This window comes from Cryptomeria japonica, chromosome 11 (assembly GCF_030272615.1).
Source record: "Cryptomeria japonica chromosome 11, Sugi_1.0, whole genome shotgun sequence".
Lineage (NCBI taxonomy): Eukaryota > Viridiplantae > Streptophyta > Pinopsida > Cupressales > Cupressaceae > Cryptomeria > Cryptomeria japonica.
In genome coordinates this window covers 708374188-708392017 of record NC_081415.1, presented here as the reverse complement: position 1 = coordinate 708392017, position 17830 = coordinate 708374188, and the positions used below count along the sequence as shown (strand labels likewise).

General features: G+C 35.7%; 1 protein-coding gene across 1 annotated transcript; it reads left to right on the top strand.

Annotated features, from left to right (window-relative positions):
• The first annotated feature begins 2826 nt into the window (after window positions 1-2826).
• LOC131061345 (probable uridine nucleosidase 1) lies at window positions 2827-17574 on the top strand. Its single transcript, XM_057994990.2, has 9 exons — window positions 2827-3380; window positions 6085-6200; window positions 6430-6489; window positions 8271-8453; window positions 8630-8734; window positions 16008-16104; window positions 16336-16443; window positions 16632-16767; window positions 17195-17574. The coding sequence occupies exons 1-9, from the start codon at window positions 3275-3277 to the stop codon at window positions 17301-17303; spliced, it is 1020 nt and encodes a 339-aa protein (XP_057850973.1). The 5' UTR covers window positions 2827-3274; the 3' UTR covers window positions 17304-17574.
• Window positions 17575-17830: the final 256 nt, after the last annotated feature.

Here is a 17830-nt window from a genome sequence, read left to right as displayed (position 1 = left end):
TGACACAACCAACACCGAAAGAGTATCTATACCAAACTCCATCCAGATAGCCAAGGTCTAACAAAGCATATCTAAACCAATAGCCATCCAGATTACCAGGTTTGAAATCAATGACAACCATACAAGCTCATGCTAACAACAATCCCCAACACAATTTGCCTTTGTTGCTAGCCCTACTATCAAGAAGTATAATGTGAAGGTAAAAATGATAGAGAATGAGCCTTCAAAAAGTAATTTGATTTTTTTTGTCAAGCTTTTAAAGGGAAGCACTAATAGCTCGACTACCTAAAGTAAGGTTTTGAAGGCTAAAAGTCTTAGTCATAATGGTACCTTGAGAACCCCTCCCCCTAAGAACCCTAAGAACCCTAGTTAAGGTGAAAAAGGAAAAAAAAAGAAAATGATATTTTTGGATATGAAGCTAAGTAGATATAAGAATCTGTCTCCCACTCCTCACCTTAAAAGAAATGCCTCGACTATCTTTAAGGATTCTAAGTTATTGAAGAAAACTATTGATCCTCAAAAGAAACATTTAAAAATCCCTAAAGGTAAAAAAGTTGTTAGAGAATGTAATGATTCTATGACTCTTGGGGAGGATGCTATTGGCATCTCTGATGAGGATGAGAAGGGTATGGGTGATGATGAATTTGATAAGAGTGAGAAAGAGAAGCTAGGGGAAGGAGGTCTGTCAAGCTTGCTAAAACATGTGCTTTTCAAAATAAAAAAACTATTTTGATAAAAAAATGAAATAATGTGAAGGTCGATGAAGAAGGAGAGTATAATAAGGACAATTAAGGGGATAAATTTGAGGAAATGCATGACTATTTTAAACAAGATCATGAGGAAGAAGAATAAAATGAAGAAGAAGAGGGTGAGTAGGAAGTTGAGGATGAAATTAAGGAAGAAATTTTGGAACAATGGAAAAATGTGGAAGAAGCCAATATGTCTTTATCTCCACATAATTATAGGATGGAGTATGATTTTGGAAAAAAGGGACTCTAAACCTGGAAAGGAAGATTCTAAGAATGTTGAGGATATGGAGGAGAACTAAAGAGATGAATATAATGAAAAAGATAAAGAAGCTAAATAAATTGAACATTAGGTAGACTCTTTGGATTCTCTAAATGTTGAATTTGTTGTCTTCAAAACTAGAATGAAATATATTGAAAGGAAACTACATGAGAAAAGAGATTGTAAAAATTGCAATAATAAATGGAAAAATATTTATTGTACCCTCAATCAAAATTAGGATACAATGAAAAAAATAGAAAATGCTTTCTATTATTTAGTGAACATCATTGATGAGATAATGAAAAAATCTATTATGGGTATGGTTACAAGGTAGTCGAAGATCAAGAAACAAGAGAAGAAGGGCATCGTGGATGACCTACAAGATTTTGGAAAAAAGAAGAAGATATCTAAGAAAACTATGGAGAAGGTTACTTGGGAGGAGTTGATGGACTCTGTGACCAATAATTGGAACTACATCTCTTAGTTTGTTTTTGTTTTGTCTGCTCTATATTGTTGTAAATGGGTTCAAGGCCCTTCCATGCTTAATATATCATAAACAATATTTAATTATGCATATTCTTAGACTATGATGCTTATATAGAACTAAATTCCTTTTAGCGCATTCATTGAAGCGTGTAATGTGAATGGTAATCAATTATCGCTCACAAATCTTGAAATTCCACAAATCAATCCATTGAACACCTTTAAATAAAATGACATAGTAATACTTAGCGTACATTTTTGTTTGGTTGACCCTAGGTAGGAAGGGCATAGGTGGGAGTCAACCAAATTTGAATTAAATTTTTTGAATTTGGTTGCAGCAAGTCCATGACTACAAACTTGTTCCCAAACATGAAAAGGCCAATCTAGAGTAAGTAGTATGTGTATGAAATATGCACATGTATAGGTGTGACAACTAAGCAAATCAGGTGAATGCATATGAATGCGTAAACATATGGATGAAGATGGGGTGTAAGTGTACAAAAATAAGTGTTATAGGTAGGTGGATAGCATAGGATAAGAGACATTTTGCACAAGATTATGCCATTTATCAATATGTCTATGTATTAATGCACCTTCTTTAAAATAAATACAAGACTAAATGAAAAATGCTATAGATATGCAAATTTTACTATCATAATACAATTTCATTTTATGATTTATCTTATTTATAGTCAAGTATACACTTTTATACATAATAATTTTCAATTTAAAACCATTGTGGATTGAGAAAGTAAACATATGTAAGGGAATAAATGTACCCTCAAACAAACACTCTAGAGAAAATAGAACCTTATCCAAAAGGATGCCTCAAAATTAAAATTTGTAAATTATATGTACTTCACTTTGGTTTAAACTGCATATATGTAATGGATATGACATGTGGAATTAAACTTGAATTCATAGAAACAAATAAATTAAAAAATTAATTATTCTATTACCAACACCTAAACAACTTCTTGTACTTGATCTAAAGTGAGATACTATTGAAAAGCACCTATTTGGAAAGTTGCTAGATAAAAAATTGTTTTTCTTTAATTAAATTTAAAAAAATTAATTTAACAACAATAAGTGAATAATTGATCATTCTATTAGAAGCATTTAAACTTCTTATACTTGGATCTAAAGTGAGACAATATGAGGAGACATCCATTGGAGAAGTTGATAAGGATCTGTTCTCCTTTAATTGAACTCCAAAAAAAAAAAATCAATTTAACAACACTAAACACACATAAAAATAAGAATTGACAAACATGTGTCATACCTATGAATGTTGCCTTGTAGATCCTAAATGAATCAAATGAATGTTTTATTCAAGTAATAATCCAACAACCTAATCCACACGAATCCAAAACATGGCTGAGTAATTTCCTGGATATGCCATTTTCACCATTACGACATTAAATGCCCTTTTTTCAAATGTCTGCCCAAAATTTCATCTTCGTGCTTTCCAATCTTTGAAAAAGGGTGATCGACCTTCAAATTCAATTTGCGTGCAACTACCTGGTTAAATATTAATTTATTAATATTAATTTGGTTTTCTTGCGATTCGATGTAAACAGATTGGACCAACAAATTGCTCTAAATTTATAATGTTCTGTTTCATAAAGAAGACAGTATTATAAAGTCTCTACCTCCTCTGGTAGATTGCTATTCCTGACATTATTGATTTCGAGTTGTTCTACAACAGACAAGAATTCTTGCTGGAATTGAGTCTGTTGTTTCGTATTGTGGGTGTTCAATTCCTGCAAATTCGGAAGGAAGGATGGTGATAAAAGGCGATTTACTAGAGGAGCCTAATGGAATTTCAGATGCCATCGACTCGACTGAGCAGAAAATGAAAGTTATTATTGATACAGATCCAGGGATTGGTTAGTTACTTTCAATCTGTGTATTTTTTCTGATTTTTGCTTCGTTTTTTTTGTTTCATTATATGCAAGAGCTGTTATGGTTGCAGTTTAATATGGGTTTTTTTCCCTGTCTTTCAGCGTTCCTTTCTGGTCAAAATGGTCCGTAACACCTATATTATCAAGCAGTTTTTTTTGTGTTTGTATAGATATTTGGTTGTGAAGTAAATTCCCCGAGTTTGGTCCGTTAATTGTCCCTATTTAAGATTTCTATGTAGCAGATTAGGACTATGCAAAGAGGGGCATACAACTTAGATCAATTTTGGGTTGATTGATATACTCTTTTAAATGCCTGTTTGGGTTTTGAGCGAATCTTGCTCCTAAGCCAATTGGACGTTTTTTTTTAATTTAATTTTGTTTGCTGAATGTTTTTAAAGATAGTTCAAATCTGTTTATGGAAATACGTTCTTCCTATGAACAACCTGAATTGATCTGTGATTGATGCGTAAGTTTATGACCATGGCATTCTGAGCTTCCCAATTTGTTATATTGACAAATGCATTACACAGGACATCACGACAGACGCATCTGGTCTATGTCTTTATTTCAAATTCACGACTTTGATTCATCAAGAATCTAATTACCTGCTCTTCTCTTGTTTTTCTTGAATTTTGAAACCTCAAAATAACACTGTTATTCCAAGTTTCCTTGATTTCAACTCTTATGAATAGGTGCGCTTTGTTTGGTGCAATTTTTTGCGTAATCTTTCTTACAGCAGTTCTTATTGATTGGCGTTTTTTCCGAAGCGAGATCTGCAATTACTTCTGTTCTGCTTTACCATTTGAGATTAGTACCCTACAGAAACCATGCTGTTATCCGCATGAGTTGGTCCGGCAGTTGAAACTGAAACTTCTATTGTACTGATCTGTCTGTGAGAATGGTGCCCAGAGTACCCATTTAAAGAAAAACTAGCTTTAGAATAGAGGTATTTTTTTTTTTGAGCAGGCCAGACGCTGACTTAAGAGAAAGTGAGTTGGTGGTTGATTTGTTAATTAATAGTTCATTACATCAAGTGCAAGATGTTGGCAGATTGGCAAGTCTGGGGCCTCAAAGTCACATTTACCTTTTTATGTTCACAGTTAGGTCTGTACCACTTAATATATATGTCATCTCAGACGACTTGTTCTCTAGGCTCACCTATGCCATACATATTATCTTATACTGTTGCACAGATACATGATACACCTTCCTTGACAATCTTAATATTTTATAAATTTATATACCAAAGGCATGTACAATATGATAGGGAAACGTAGATCTCAGCTATGATGAGCTGACCTTAAACTAGTAAGAAAACTTATATTTAACTACTATTTCATGAGAAGCCCATATGATGATGATTACTTTTGATGCCCTTTATGCCGAATTAGTCAAACTATCAAAGTGTATCTATGAAGATAGAAGATTGTTTCTACAATTATCAAGCTTTATGATAAATTCTCCAAGCTTTGTTTGACTGTATTGTTTAAGGTTTCATATACTGATTGGTGATTGCAAATATATGTAAAATTGACTCTGAATGTGGACAAGTTAATAGAAATTGCAGTCTACCTATGCAGATGGAAGATTGTTTCTACATTTATTAAGCCTTATGATAAATTCACCAGGCTTTCTTTGACTGTATTGATTTAGAGTTTCATTTGCTATTTCGTGATTGCAAACATATGGGGATGGGGCCTAATTGTGTTGTAACGTGGACAAGTTAATAGAAATTGCGGTGTATCTATGCAGATAGAAGATTGTTTCTACAATTATTAAGCTTTATGATAAATTCTTTAAGCTTTGTTTGACTGTACTGATTTAAGGTTTCATATACTAATTTATGATTGCAAATATATGTGGAATTTACCCTAATATCGTTGTCATTTGGACAAGTTAATAGAAATTACATCTTATCCTCTATTTCATTTAATGCATACTATAGAAATTATTTGTTCCCGTAGAGTCTTTGGGTAACCCAATAGTAATCAGGATTTTCTTTTTGAGTCTAGCAATCTTGTGAGGGTAGGAGGGACAAACAAGTTTAGGGTTGATAGTGTTCTTATAATGCTGAGGTTTTTCGTTTGTTCTTACGTACACGTGCAAGTAGTAACATACAAAGCAAGACATGCATGAACTTCAACTTTGAAGTTCTCGGATTTTTTTTTCATTTCGAGTCTTTTTCCACATTTATAATGGGAATAACCTTTTGCGTCTTTCCTTATCCAAATGTTGTCTCTAAACCATTAAGGTTTGTCATTTAAAGTAAAATAGATTCTTGCATCTTCATCCAAACATGGAGGGGTGCTCGGCTCAAACTATTGATATTTTTATTGAGGGGATTCACAGATGTTTCTTAGTGTGTACTTCTTTGAGTCAAATCAGGATCATAATTAGAAGCTTGTTCCTCTAATTTTGACCCCACTATTTTGGAGACACAAATTTTGAACCTTTCTTTAGTGGTGTGTCAACTATAGCACTTTGGCATATGCAATCTTTTCTTTCAATACTGGCAGTTAATTGAAAGCATAGTTAAAGTTATGACTTGTGCATACACATTGTAACATCATTTTATCTAGGTTAATTTTTCTTGATTTGTTGAATGTCAACTAGAAATCAAATCATATATGTTAGTTTTTAATACATGACCTTCTATATGTATGACACACTTTTTAACTTTGCCTTTCAGATGACACTATAACACTTTTAATGGCATTTCAGTCGTCTAATCTTGAGGTGATTGGTCTGACTACAATTTTTGGCAATGTCACCACTGAGGATGCCACACGAAATGCTTTACATGTGGTATGAATCCTGAGTTGTTCTTTTTATGATATTCAGATTAAGCATTAATATGTCAAAGTCAATAACTGGAAATTATAATTTTCTGAATTTGGAATGGAGCTATGCCAGGTTTGTTGCGTACGATGGCTTGATTCTGAATTGTGTACTTATTCGATAGTTTATAGCAAGAATAGCTCTGCAGCATCAACATAAATATTCTTAATATCAGATTTCTAATACAAAACAACAGTGTGAAGTTGCAGGATTTCCAGATGTGCCAGTTGCTGAGGGCAGCCCAGAGCCTTTGAAGGTAATTGTTCTACTACTCGTGTTTCATCACTATTGTTGTAAATCTAGGACTATGTGTACCCTGTTTACATAGCCTAATTGAAGAATTTATTTTTTGATTTTAGTTGAACCATATGGTTCAAAATTACTTCAAATCCACATTGTATTAAATTCCCATGCCTGAAGACATTTATTCTATTGTCTTCTACTCAACTCTACAATGTCTGAAGACAATTCAAAATGTCTTGATACCTTCTACCCAACAACTGTGTGTTGGAAGGTATCTCCACACTCTTTGCTATTCTTCAACACTTTGTAGGAACCTATTCTTGCTCCTTTGTGAGCCATTCCTCTAATGGATCACCTACAATTTGACACACACAGAAGGTTTTTGTGAATCAGTCCAAATAGATTACATGTAGTACAACTAATGCACAACAATCTGTGGGCTACTCCTTTGAATGGATCACTCGCAATACAACTATGCTTTGATACCATCTGATATAGTCATAGTAGGAGGATCCAACTAAGGATTGTTCAACCATGCAAACTCAACACAAATATATACAGTCCAAGCACAATGATACTCAAGAGCAACAATATCTTATGATAAATCAATTGGATTCAATATATTTATATTCTACAATCAAAATTGCATTCATAATTTTTGCTGTAATGGGCTTACAACATGCTAAGCCTCAGCCATTTGATTACAACATGCTAGGCCTTAGCCATTTGATTAAAGCATAAATCTTGCACTCTTCGCATGGATGTGGCTACCAACATGGGCTTTCTTGGGCTGGTCTCACTTTTCTTGCTTTGCATTGAACCTCTTGGACAATTTTGGTCCTTGGGATCTCTTCTTGCCTCTATTGAGTCTTCACAAATAATTGAAACTTCGTTATGTAGCTAATTCTTTATTAAAAAGTTTCTAGGTTGCCTAGAAGAGAAATCCTATTCCAAACTTAATGCAGTGCTAAAGAAGGCCTCCTGGGGGTCCCACAAGACCTCTTGAAAGATATCCCTTGGTGCAAGGCTCTAAATCTTGGTGTATATCTCATATAACTCTTTCATCTGCTCTGACATGCCACAGAGTCAAAGGATCATAGAAAATGAAACAGACATTTGGGCACGTTTATGGTGCTCTGTTGATGCTTTACATGGAAACATAAGATGTTCTGATCAATATGTGGTGCTGCAGATGATTCAATTCTGTTGGCTTGAGTGCTCAGCTTTGACTAGCAGATAATTCCAACTATGGCATACCAAAATTATTGGAAAAGAAAACTATTGATCTTCAAAACAAAATAAACCAAAAGTATATACTTTTATTGGTTGATGCAAGATTGCTCATGGCCTGAGATGCTCCTGCATTATATCAGTTATGTAGTTATAAACTAAGTGATAGGACTTAAATGTAATGGTTAGTTTTTAACTATTAGTTTATGAAGTTTCCAAAATTAAATGGACTTAATTATCACTGTAATCTACTTGTACTTACATTGCATCCAATGTATTCTAAAGAGTTTTCTAAACAAGGGTTCTGATCTGCAATCTGATACACATCTCGTCTAATGATGGATCATGTAGTATGATCTGGAATGTAGATGTGGTTAAAAATTGATGTTTTCCAAAAGCTTTCTTTCCAGATTATGGATTGTGAAAGCCTTCAATCTCTTATGAGTTTCTTTTTATACAAATCAATCACAAACTTTCTGTCCGTTCTATTCTTTACTTTTCATTTCATTTTATAGTAACTTCAGTCTTCTATCATCCATGAAGTTTTGTCTTTCATTTGTGCAGAGGGGTCCACCTCGGATTGCAGATTTTGTTCATGGATCTGATGGGCTAGGAAATACATTTCCTCCTCCACCAAAAATCAAGAAAATAGAAAAAAGTGCCTGTGAATTCCTAGTTGACAAAGTTTCTGAATATCCGGGTGAGATCACAATTCTTGCTTTGGGACCGTTAACTAATATTGCCTTGGTAAGTATTTTTTTGCCCTCCTTTCTGTGGTGAGTGGCATTGCAAATGGTCTAGTGATAATAGATTAATGTCAGCTTCACTCACTACCTTAAAGTTTCCAGATTGAGAATTGATCTTGTGTGAAAGTGATTTGTTTTATAGATGGTTTAATGGTATTTTCATTTTTTTCATTTTAGGCAATCAAAAGGGACAAGGATTTTGCAAACAATGTGAAAAAGATTGTTATACTTGGTGGTTCATTTTTTGCAATTGGCAATGTTAACCCTGCCGCAGAAGCTAATGTAAGTATAATTGTGCTTCATGCATCCTTTCATTGATATTCAAATTTTTGCACATAGATTATCTATACTATGGAATGTCAACATCATCAGATACGATTTGATATTCTAGAGGTGGTGACATGCTCAGTAGCAAAACATTGCATATTTTCTTAGTCATGCAATACATCTATGCAACTTTTTACTTGGAAAAGGTTACTTGACTTGAAGTATATGTTGACTAGTGATTTTTGTATAATTCATTTATAGTACAGGGGAAAGGTTATTTTCTATTTGTTACAACTTGCAATATTCTTGCCTGCAAGCATTCTTCTGCACTTGATTTTGGGCCATATTCTTAAACATTTGGTAATTTGCTAGTATAGACTGATAGAGAAATTGTCAAACTTTGTAGACACTAATCTCTCTAGTAGGACTATCATACCAGTTTTGAATATTAGAATACAACATTCATAAATCTGACCTGAATGTTTTGACTTCAAAGGTAGAAATTTTAATCTTAATCACTAAGTGAGAAGCAGTTAAGAATCTGAGTTAATGTTTATGAAATCAAATTAGGGTTTCTATGCTCCACCAAATAATCTCAAACAACAAAAAGTAGGTATTTTAGGGTAACAGAATACTCCTACAATTTTGTTAAGAAGTTGTGTACTATAACCAGTTAGCACAACCCAGATAGTTTGGTACTTAACAGAAATCCATCAAAAAATAGAGGGATAAAGCGAAATTGATTAGTTAGCTGCTAATTTACGCTAAAAAAATATTATTGTGGAAAGACACTAGAAGTAATAGGATGATCTTTTATTTTGCATCAGTCAATTGAATATGATAGGTGGTTATTTACCGTATGCAGTCCTTTGAGAATACTTTTATATGCCTTCTTGAATCAAATGTTAGAGATAGTAGATTGCCCAAACTAAACTCTATGGGTTAAAATAAGAAAATAAAAGAGGTTTGAAAAAGAAATTCTCAATGGTAAATATAGGATGGTTTTTTGCTCCGAAGAAAGCCAATTTGGAACTTTCTGCAGGAGGCCATGTTAGGTTATTTAGCAGCCTTTACTGCTGTTACAGTGTGTCCCTTTGGGGTGGTTGTCCTTCCTCATGGGCTGTGTTCCTGTGGCCTTATTGCAATCCTTTTCTGTTTTTTTTTTGGGCCGTTGTTTCTTCATGATCTAGCTTGCTGGTTTGTACAACCACCTCTGTATTCTTGGTGCCTGTGGCTACGTTTGGAGGGGGGTTGAGAGGGCTCCCTTTCATTTTCTTTCAAGGAGGCTATTCATGCTGATGACCCTATGACCTCTGATCATGAACATGCTATCATTTTCATTTTGCAGGCCCCAAATGACTTCAAACCTGACCCAATGATTGCAAAATGACCATGATCTAATGGATGTTTGCAAAAGAGTGAGGATAGCCCCATTCTCATAATTAATTCAGATCTGATTGCTAGTGATGTTTTATTTTTATCAGAGCATGCTCTAATTCGCAAATTTATGGGTATCAAAGTTTTGTTGCCCTTCTTGGAGAGCCGGGCTTGTTGAAGTCATTGCGAATGGCTGTTTTTGTGATCTTTTCCAAATTGGTTGATTACAATGTAGCTTTCAAATGAGGCCCATACTTCAACAATCTAGTGGGTTTATTCATTAAATCCTAGCATGTGGGGATTGACCCAATGGAAGAGATCCCCTCTTGAATTCTAGTCTAGATCATTTCTTTTGGCTTCCCATGAAGTTTTAGAGATCTGACATTCTTCAGTCCATTACTATGGTGGTTGAGAAACTTGTGGGTTCCTCACTTCTTACATTGGAAAGGAAGGCAGCTACTTGTGCTCATATTTGTGTTAAAATTGATCTTAACAAGCCACTTCTTGTGTCCTCAATATCAGATTAGGAAACATCCAATGGATTCAATAGACAAACTATAAAGCCCTTCCCGTTTGATGTTGGATTTTTTATGGTTATGGATATTTACAGAGGGATTGCTTGCATAGAGTTTCAGTTCCCTCCCATTTGCCACTGGATAATGCTAAAGCAACCCCTGAAGCAGAAGGGAAAGCCCCACCACATGTAGATGGTTTGGATTTGGATGGAGCTTGTGAAAATTCATGATAGAGGAAAAAATCAAAACCATCAAAAAGGTAACCTATCAGGAGGAAAGTTAAATGATAGATTTTAGGTTCTAGAGAATTTGAGGATCCCGAGCCTTCTATGGTTGTGCAGCCCCTAGTTATCCAAGAGCCAAATATTAGAGTTCTTGTTGTTCCTTCTTGCTTGGTAGAACTAGAAACACACATTGCTTCATATTTATAAGTTCCCCTCAATGTGAGTGTTACTCCCTCTCCTCATCACATGGAGGTCTTTGCTAGGCAAAAACAAGTTGATAATGCAGATATAGATATGACCATTGCCCCTCTTTTCACTACAAACGATCTCATTGAAGACAAGTCTGATTTTTTATGCTAGAGAGATCTCTAGCCCACAGCTCATAAGATGAATCTAAGAGTAAGGTTCCTCCTCTCTTGGGCCTACATCAAAAGAATCTTAAAAATAATTCTTTAATATAGATCACCAAAGATAGAAGAAAACATAATTAGGAAAAGGTGAAAATGATTGGGTAATCTTTGGTGCAATCTAGTGTCCCCACACACTAGATACTCATTACTCCACACCCCATAAATGGTTGTAATTTCTTGGAATACTTAGGGTTCGGGCAGCTACCCCAATAAAAGGCTGACTGTGATTTTGTCTAAGAACATCATCCAAAAATCATTTTCCTTCAAGAAACAAAGCTTTTGGTAGAGGAAATGGCCTCTTCATTCTCCAAGCTCCAAAAAAGTAGCCAATGCCAATGTATTGGAGCTCAAGAATCTTCTAGTGGACTGGCTTGTTTATGGGATCCCCACCATCTCACTTCTCTTTGGGTTGTCAATAGACATTCTGTATCCTTGGTTTGTTCCTCTGAATCTGGTACATCCACTCTTCTCACCAATGTCTATTCTCCTAAAGATTTTCAAGGCTTTGGGCTCTTATTAGATTTGTTTGTTCTCCCTATAATTCCCTAGGCCATGATGGTAGCTTTCAATGCTATCCTTAGCCCAGCTAAAAATATTAAAGGTTCTAATCACTTAGATCCACCTTCTTCCTTGCTAAGAGAAAATTTGTCCTCTTAATTTTGTTGATTTTAAGGCAAGATCTAGTCTTTTTACTTGGAATAATAGAGGATGTGGGCTAGATTTTATCTTAGACCACCTTGACAAATTCTTGGTTTCTAATTAATGGCTTGGTGACTCATTGGTCTCTTCTTTGAATATCTTACATTGGAAGGATCAAACCAATGGCCTATCAAGTTCTCTTCCTCTCCTTTTCCCAAGTTAAAAAACCACCCTTCAATTTTCAACAAATGTGTCTTAGAGATCAAATGATTCATGAATGCATTGCCGCATGGTGGTTGGAGAAAAAACCCCTATTTGGTACTATTATATACTCCAAAATACTTTAGTTTGTAAGTGCAAGTTCAAACTTTGGAATAGATCATACTAAGGAAATATTTTTGAGAGAAGAAATCCAGTGCAAGAGGAGTTGGATACCATCACCTTTCAAATCAAGGAAGAGAGTATGACTAAAAATTTTCTTCTCGAGGAATCTTCCTTCCCTAAGAATGAATGGCTCTTAAGGGAGGAGATTTTCTTGAAAACAAAAGTTGAGAATTGAATGGCTGTGTGAGGGAGACAACGATACCTCTTTTTTCAAAATTCAGTCAAAGCAAGGATAGTGGAAACATTATATCCAACCTCGTCTCCGCTCAAGGGAATCATTTGCCTTTCTTTCATGATATAAGTGGGGAAATTGTTCAACATTTTCCCTCTCTTTTCAAAGAAAGTGGTCCTTTGGTTAGGGAGGATGAGTAGGTCATTCTAGATTGTATACCTCCTCTCATCTCTACAACTATCAACACCTTATTGATGAGTCCCATCTCTCTTGAGGAGATTGATCATGTGGTTTTTCAAATGAAGAAAGGTCAGACTCCTAGCTTGGATTATTTTCCTATTGAATTATTTAGCGATTTTGGGATATCTCGATGCTCAATCTATTAAAGGTGGTTTGAGAATCTCAAGCTAACAATTAAATGCTCAAGGCACTTAATATCACTTTCTTGGATTTGTTTCCCAAAAAGGAGGCGTTTAGTCTTTTGATTTGTTTTGTCTTGTTGCTCTTTGTAATGTTACAAGATCATTACCAAACTCATTGTGGATTGCCCAAAACAAATTATGGTTTCTCTCATCACTCCTAAGCAAGGTTGCTTTCTAAAAGGGTGTCAAACCTTGATGGTGTTGTTATGGTTGTTGAGGCCATTTAGTTTATGTCCTGCTGCAAGGAGGAAGCTATGTTTATCAAGTTGGATTTTTAAGGATTATGATAGGGTTAGATGGTCTTTTCTTAGGAATATTGGCCTTTGGTTTTTGCTTGGAATGGATCGAAAAGGTGATGTGTTGTATGGGTTCTCCTTTATTTTAGTTCTTATTAATGGTATTCCCTCCTCCCGTTTTTCTGCTTCCAAAGTATTGCAGCAAGGGGATCCCTTATCTCCTTACCTCTTCATCCTCATGGATGAAGGATTGGGTAGACTGCATAAGAAGTAGAACACTAATGGTTGCTTTCATGGCTGTCCTATTGCTCAGAATATAGACACACTAACTCATCTTCAATTTGTTGTGTGTTGCTTAGATTCATGAAGCTATCAGTCTTAGGAAAGCTCCTGATACTTATTTGGTTTCTTTTGGTCAACTGATTAACAAAGACAAGTCCAATGTTTTCTTCTTTAATACCCCCTTAAGCATCTAGTAGTGAATTACCCTTATTCTCTGCTTCAAAATAGGGCAGCTTCCATTTGATTATCTTGGCATACCTTTATCTATTGCTAATACCAAGAGGGATCAATGGAAAAAGTTCATTAAAAAAATCAAAATAAGGTTGATCATTGGACCTTTTGATGACTGCCCTTTGTTGGCTGCCTTACTTTGCTAAAATCTGTTTTATAGTCTCAACTTCTTTGTAAGTTCCTCATCTTATCTACTCCCAAAAGCATGCCAAATGATTTAGATTTTGTTTGTAGGAAACTCTTATAAATGGAGTCTCATTAGCTGGGATCAAGTGTGTGGGCCTAAACAAGATGGTGATCAAGGTCTTTGATGTATTGTCATTAATAGCCAAGCTCCAGCCACCAAACTTTATTCGAGATGGTGTAGACATCTAGATCAACAATGGGCAAAAATACTTAATTTCAAATACTTGGGCGAGGTTGCTGGTTGTGAACTCTTGAAGACAGATTTGGTTGGACATGGCATGGTTGTATGGAAGACTATTAAGAAAGGGGCGTCTATGATCAAGAATGATCTTTTCTTGATTGTTAAAACTAGGTAGAGTGCACTCTTCTTGGCAGATGCCTGGGATCTTCACCCTTTGCTCCTCTCTTCTTTCTCTCTTCTCCAGCATGTGAGCCAAGTCTTATAATAGGGTGGTCAAAAGTTGCCGATTTCTTCAGGTCTCTTGAGGTGGGGAGGACTTTGATTTATTATGGGAAAGATTCTAGCATTTGGATTGAGGGGGGCTCTCCCGAAGCTCAGGCTTCTCTATCCTCTATCCTTGCTGATTGACCTCCTTGTTCTGTTGAAGATGCTGATGTTCTTGCATGGGGTAATGATCCCAAAGGAACTTATACAGTGGTTCTTGTATACTCTTTCCTGGAGTCATAACATGGTGAGAATAGAGATTTTTCTTGGTGGAGCAAAATTTAGAATAAACTTGGTTGGCCTAAAGTGCAACATTTTCATGTTGCTTTTATTATTTTATATGATGATAAACCTCCTACTTGGGATAATATTAGAAAGTGTGGATTTTAGGGCCCTCCAAAATGTGTTCTATGTAATTCTGAGGAAGAGTCTTTTGCTCACCTTTTCTTCCAATGCCCTTTTGATATTGGTTTGTGGTGACAATGGTGGCAGATTTGGAACCAACCTATTGTACATGTGACTTCTTTGTCTAAGTTTTGGGCTAGCATGGGCTAGCCACTCTTTGTAGCTAGCTCTCTCAAGGTGGCTTGGGAACTTGGATCCCTTTCATCCTCTGACAGATCTGGCTTGAACAGAATCATCAAAATTTGCAAGGTTGTTAGAATCTAATTGCACTGGCAAAAGGCTCTGGATTCTGTTGAGGATACTACTGGTGCTAAGTGCTCCTTTGATGTAGTTATATCTTCCTCTCAGCTTCATATGTCAAAAATCCTTGAGCATCACTCTGATGGTGCCTCTTGCTTTTTCCACCTTACCCTGCGGGCTTGTAGAAAGGTTGATAGGTTTGGTAAATGGCCTTACCCACCTTTAGGTTTCCTAAAAATTAAATTTTGATGGTTCCTCCTGTGTGGTGGGTTGGTTGTGATGAAGATGGGTCTGTTCATTTTTTCTTCTTTGCTGTTGTTGTGTTCAATACCAACAATTAGATGGAAGCCCGTGCTATTCTTTTGACCATGGAGAAAGCTCATGCATTGAGTTGGGAAAAAATTACTTGTGATATTGACTTCTTAATCATGGTTTCTTTTCTAAATTGGGAAAGAACTTCTGAGATCTCCTGGCAGCTGGCGATTGTTGCTGAGCAGCTTTTTCAACTTGTTTTTTGGTTTGAAGTCATTTCCTTTGGAATGAAACTCAGTTGTGGATTGTCTGGTTAATTGGGTGACCAATGAAAATTGTAATTGGAATGTTTTTGAGTGGGGATCTCTTTCTCCTGAGAAATCCTCACAGCTCCTCCATCTTGTTCATAATGACTGATCCTGATTTTCACTCTTATTCTCTGTTGTGGATGAAGAGTGGTGACTGCCAGCCTCCTTGCAACTCTCTATGTCTTTCTGCTGGTGTTATGGATTTTCCTGGTTCTTTTGTATGCTAGATATCTTGCTCTCACCGGTCACACTGATAAGACTCCCCTCTTTCCTGGATTGTGGCTTATTGATAGGCTCTCTGGGTTTCTCTTGGAGATGGGATTGTGGAAAATCCTTCTGGGATTTCTTTCTTCTACTCTTGTTTATAGGTTTGGCCATTGGCGAATCTGCGTATTGTATTATGATCAGCCAAAAAATCAGAAATTCTTGCTGCTAAAAATTATCCATAGAGAGAGTGCAGAACATTTTTACTATTTTCTTTTTAATAGTTACAATATAATTTTTGGCCAGTTAAAAAAATTCTGAGTAACATGCATTCCTGTCTTATATATACACTACAGATTTATGGGGATCCAGAAGCCGCTGACATTGTATTCACTTGTGGAGCAGAAATGGTGGTTGTTGGCATAAATGTCACCACACAGGTTATTCTGACTGGTATGTCAATAATCCTTTCATGTTTCCTATACTATACTACCTAGCTTTCTTTCCAAACACAACCCATTACCATGGGGACCTTCTATTCCCACCTATTATCCTTTCTCACTCTTCCCTTTTTCTTCGGAAAAAGATCTGCTGCTTATGGATATGGAACTGGACAGGTAATGGCTTATGTCATAATATGAAATATGCCCATTGATTACTAAACAAAATACTTTGTAATTGCAGAGGCAGATTTGTGTGAACTCAGGGATTCAAAAGCAAGATACGGAGAGTATATCTATAAGATGTGCCAGTTTTACAGAGATTTTTATATAAAATCGGATGGTGTTAATGGTAGGCAGTTTAACTTGCAAGAATTTTCAATTCCCAGAGTTTGAAGAGGACTCGAGAGGTTCTAATTATTGATTGCTTTCGTATAACCAATCCAAGTGGAATATTGCCTAAATAATTTTTTTTATAGACTGTTCAAGTTAGATTTAACTGCAAACATTTTATGCTTAATGTGGTTTCTTCATGTGCAGGGATATTTCTACATGACCCCACTTGTTTTGCAGCCCTAATAAAACCTCAACTTTTTGAATATAAGAATGGTGCTGTGCGTGTAGAGACACAGGGTATCTGCACTGGGCATACATTGATGGATTTCGGATTGAAAAAGTGCGTCTTTCTTATTTTCCATTCCATTTGATCATTATATGTTAATATGTTTTTTTGTTAGGAAGCTTTTGAGCAGTTCTTGAGGGGCTCCACTGCACACACAAACTTCCTTTCAGCTTAGATGTTAGGTATGTTGGGTGTCTATTATGCCAATTCAGTCCTGGATTTCTATCCAGCCTGGCCCCTTTCAGGAACAATAGGGCCTGCCACAGCAGGAGAGGAATCCCGTTGGGAAGTATGATTCTCCAACCAAATTACTGGTTGACCATGTACCTGGGTGGCATTGAAAATTCCATTTCAGATTCTCGAATATCAATCACGAATTCCCTTTGTTATAAAGCATATGTATTCACTATTCATTGATTACTTCATACTCTTAACTTAATCTAGAGTCTGATTGCTACAACATTACTTGTCTCTTTAACAGATGGAATACGGATAATCCTTGGACAAACATTCGACCTGTATCAGTTGCTTGGACAGTTGATGTGGCAGGCGTCATTAATTTAGTGAAGGAGCTGTTGATGAAACCCTGATAGAGCCCCAGACACTCCTCTATAAGATAGTTTGAACAGTGAAGCAAGCAGGCCTCGGGTAAAACTTGTTACAGATGATAATGGTCTTGATGCATGGTTGATTACACATACTTCAATGGGTGAGAATCATTGGGTCTAATATGTACTTGTTTGTGGGAAATGAATCTCTATAACAGCTCTGATTTGTGCATGGAAACTTTTTAAAAAACATTTTGAGGCCTCCCACAACATCAATTCAGAGCGTTTATTATTGGAAAAAGCCCACCTTCAATTTCGAATATGTTTTATGTAGTTCTCATCCAACGGTCCTTCCTATATGGGATTTTTTTTTGAAATAGAAAATATTAAAATAAAATAAAATTTGAAGGCATTTTTATAGCATAAAGATATAGAGAGCAAATAAAAATAAGAAGTTAGTTTATATATTGTGAATTTAATAAATAAGGCAAGCGCTTGTGTTCGGAATTGGGGATGTATAAGATGGCAACCATAATAAACGATGCTTTATTAGCTTACAATATTGTTTT

What these genes read in the sequence shown, in the direction of transcription:
- LOC131061345 (XM_057994990.2), top strand. Translation starts at nt 3,275, where the DNA reads ATGGTGATAAAAGGCGATTTACTAGAGGAGCCTAATGGAATTTCAGAT. An exon ending in TGATACAGATCCAGGGATTG is followed by an intron (nt 3,381 to 6,084) that starts GTTAGTTACTTT and finishes TTTGCCTTTCAG; the next exon opens with ATGACACTATAACACTTTTA. An exon ending in ATGGATTTCGGATTGAAAAA is followed by an intron (nt 16,768 to 17,194) that starts GTGCGTCTTTCT and finishes TCTCTTTAACAG; the next exon opens with ATGGAATACGGATAATCCTT.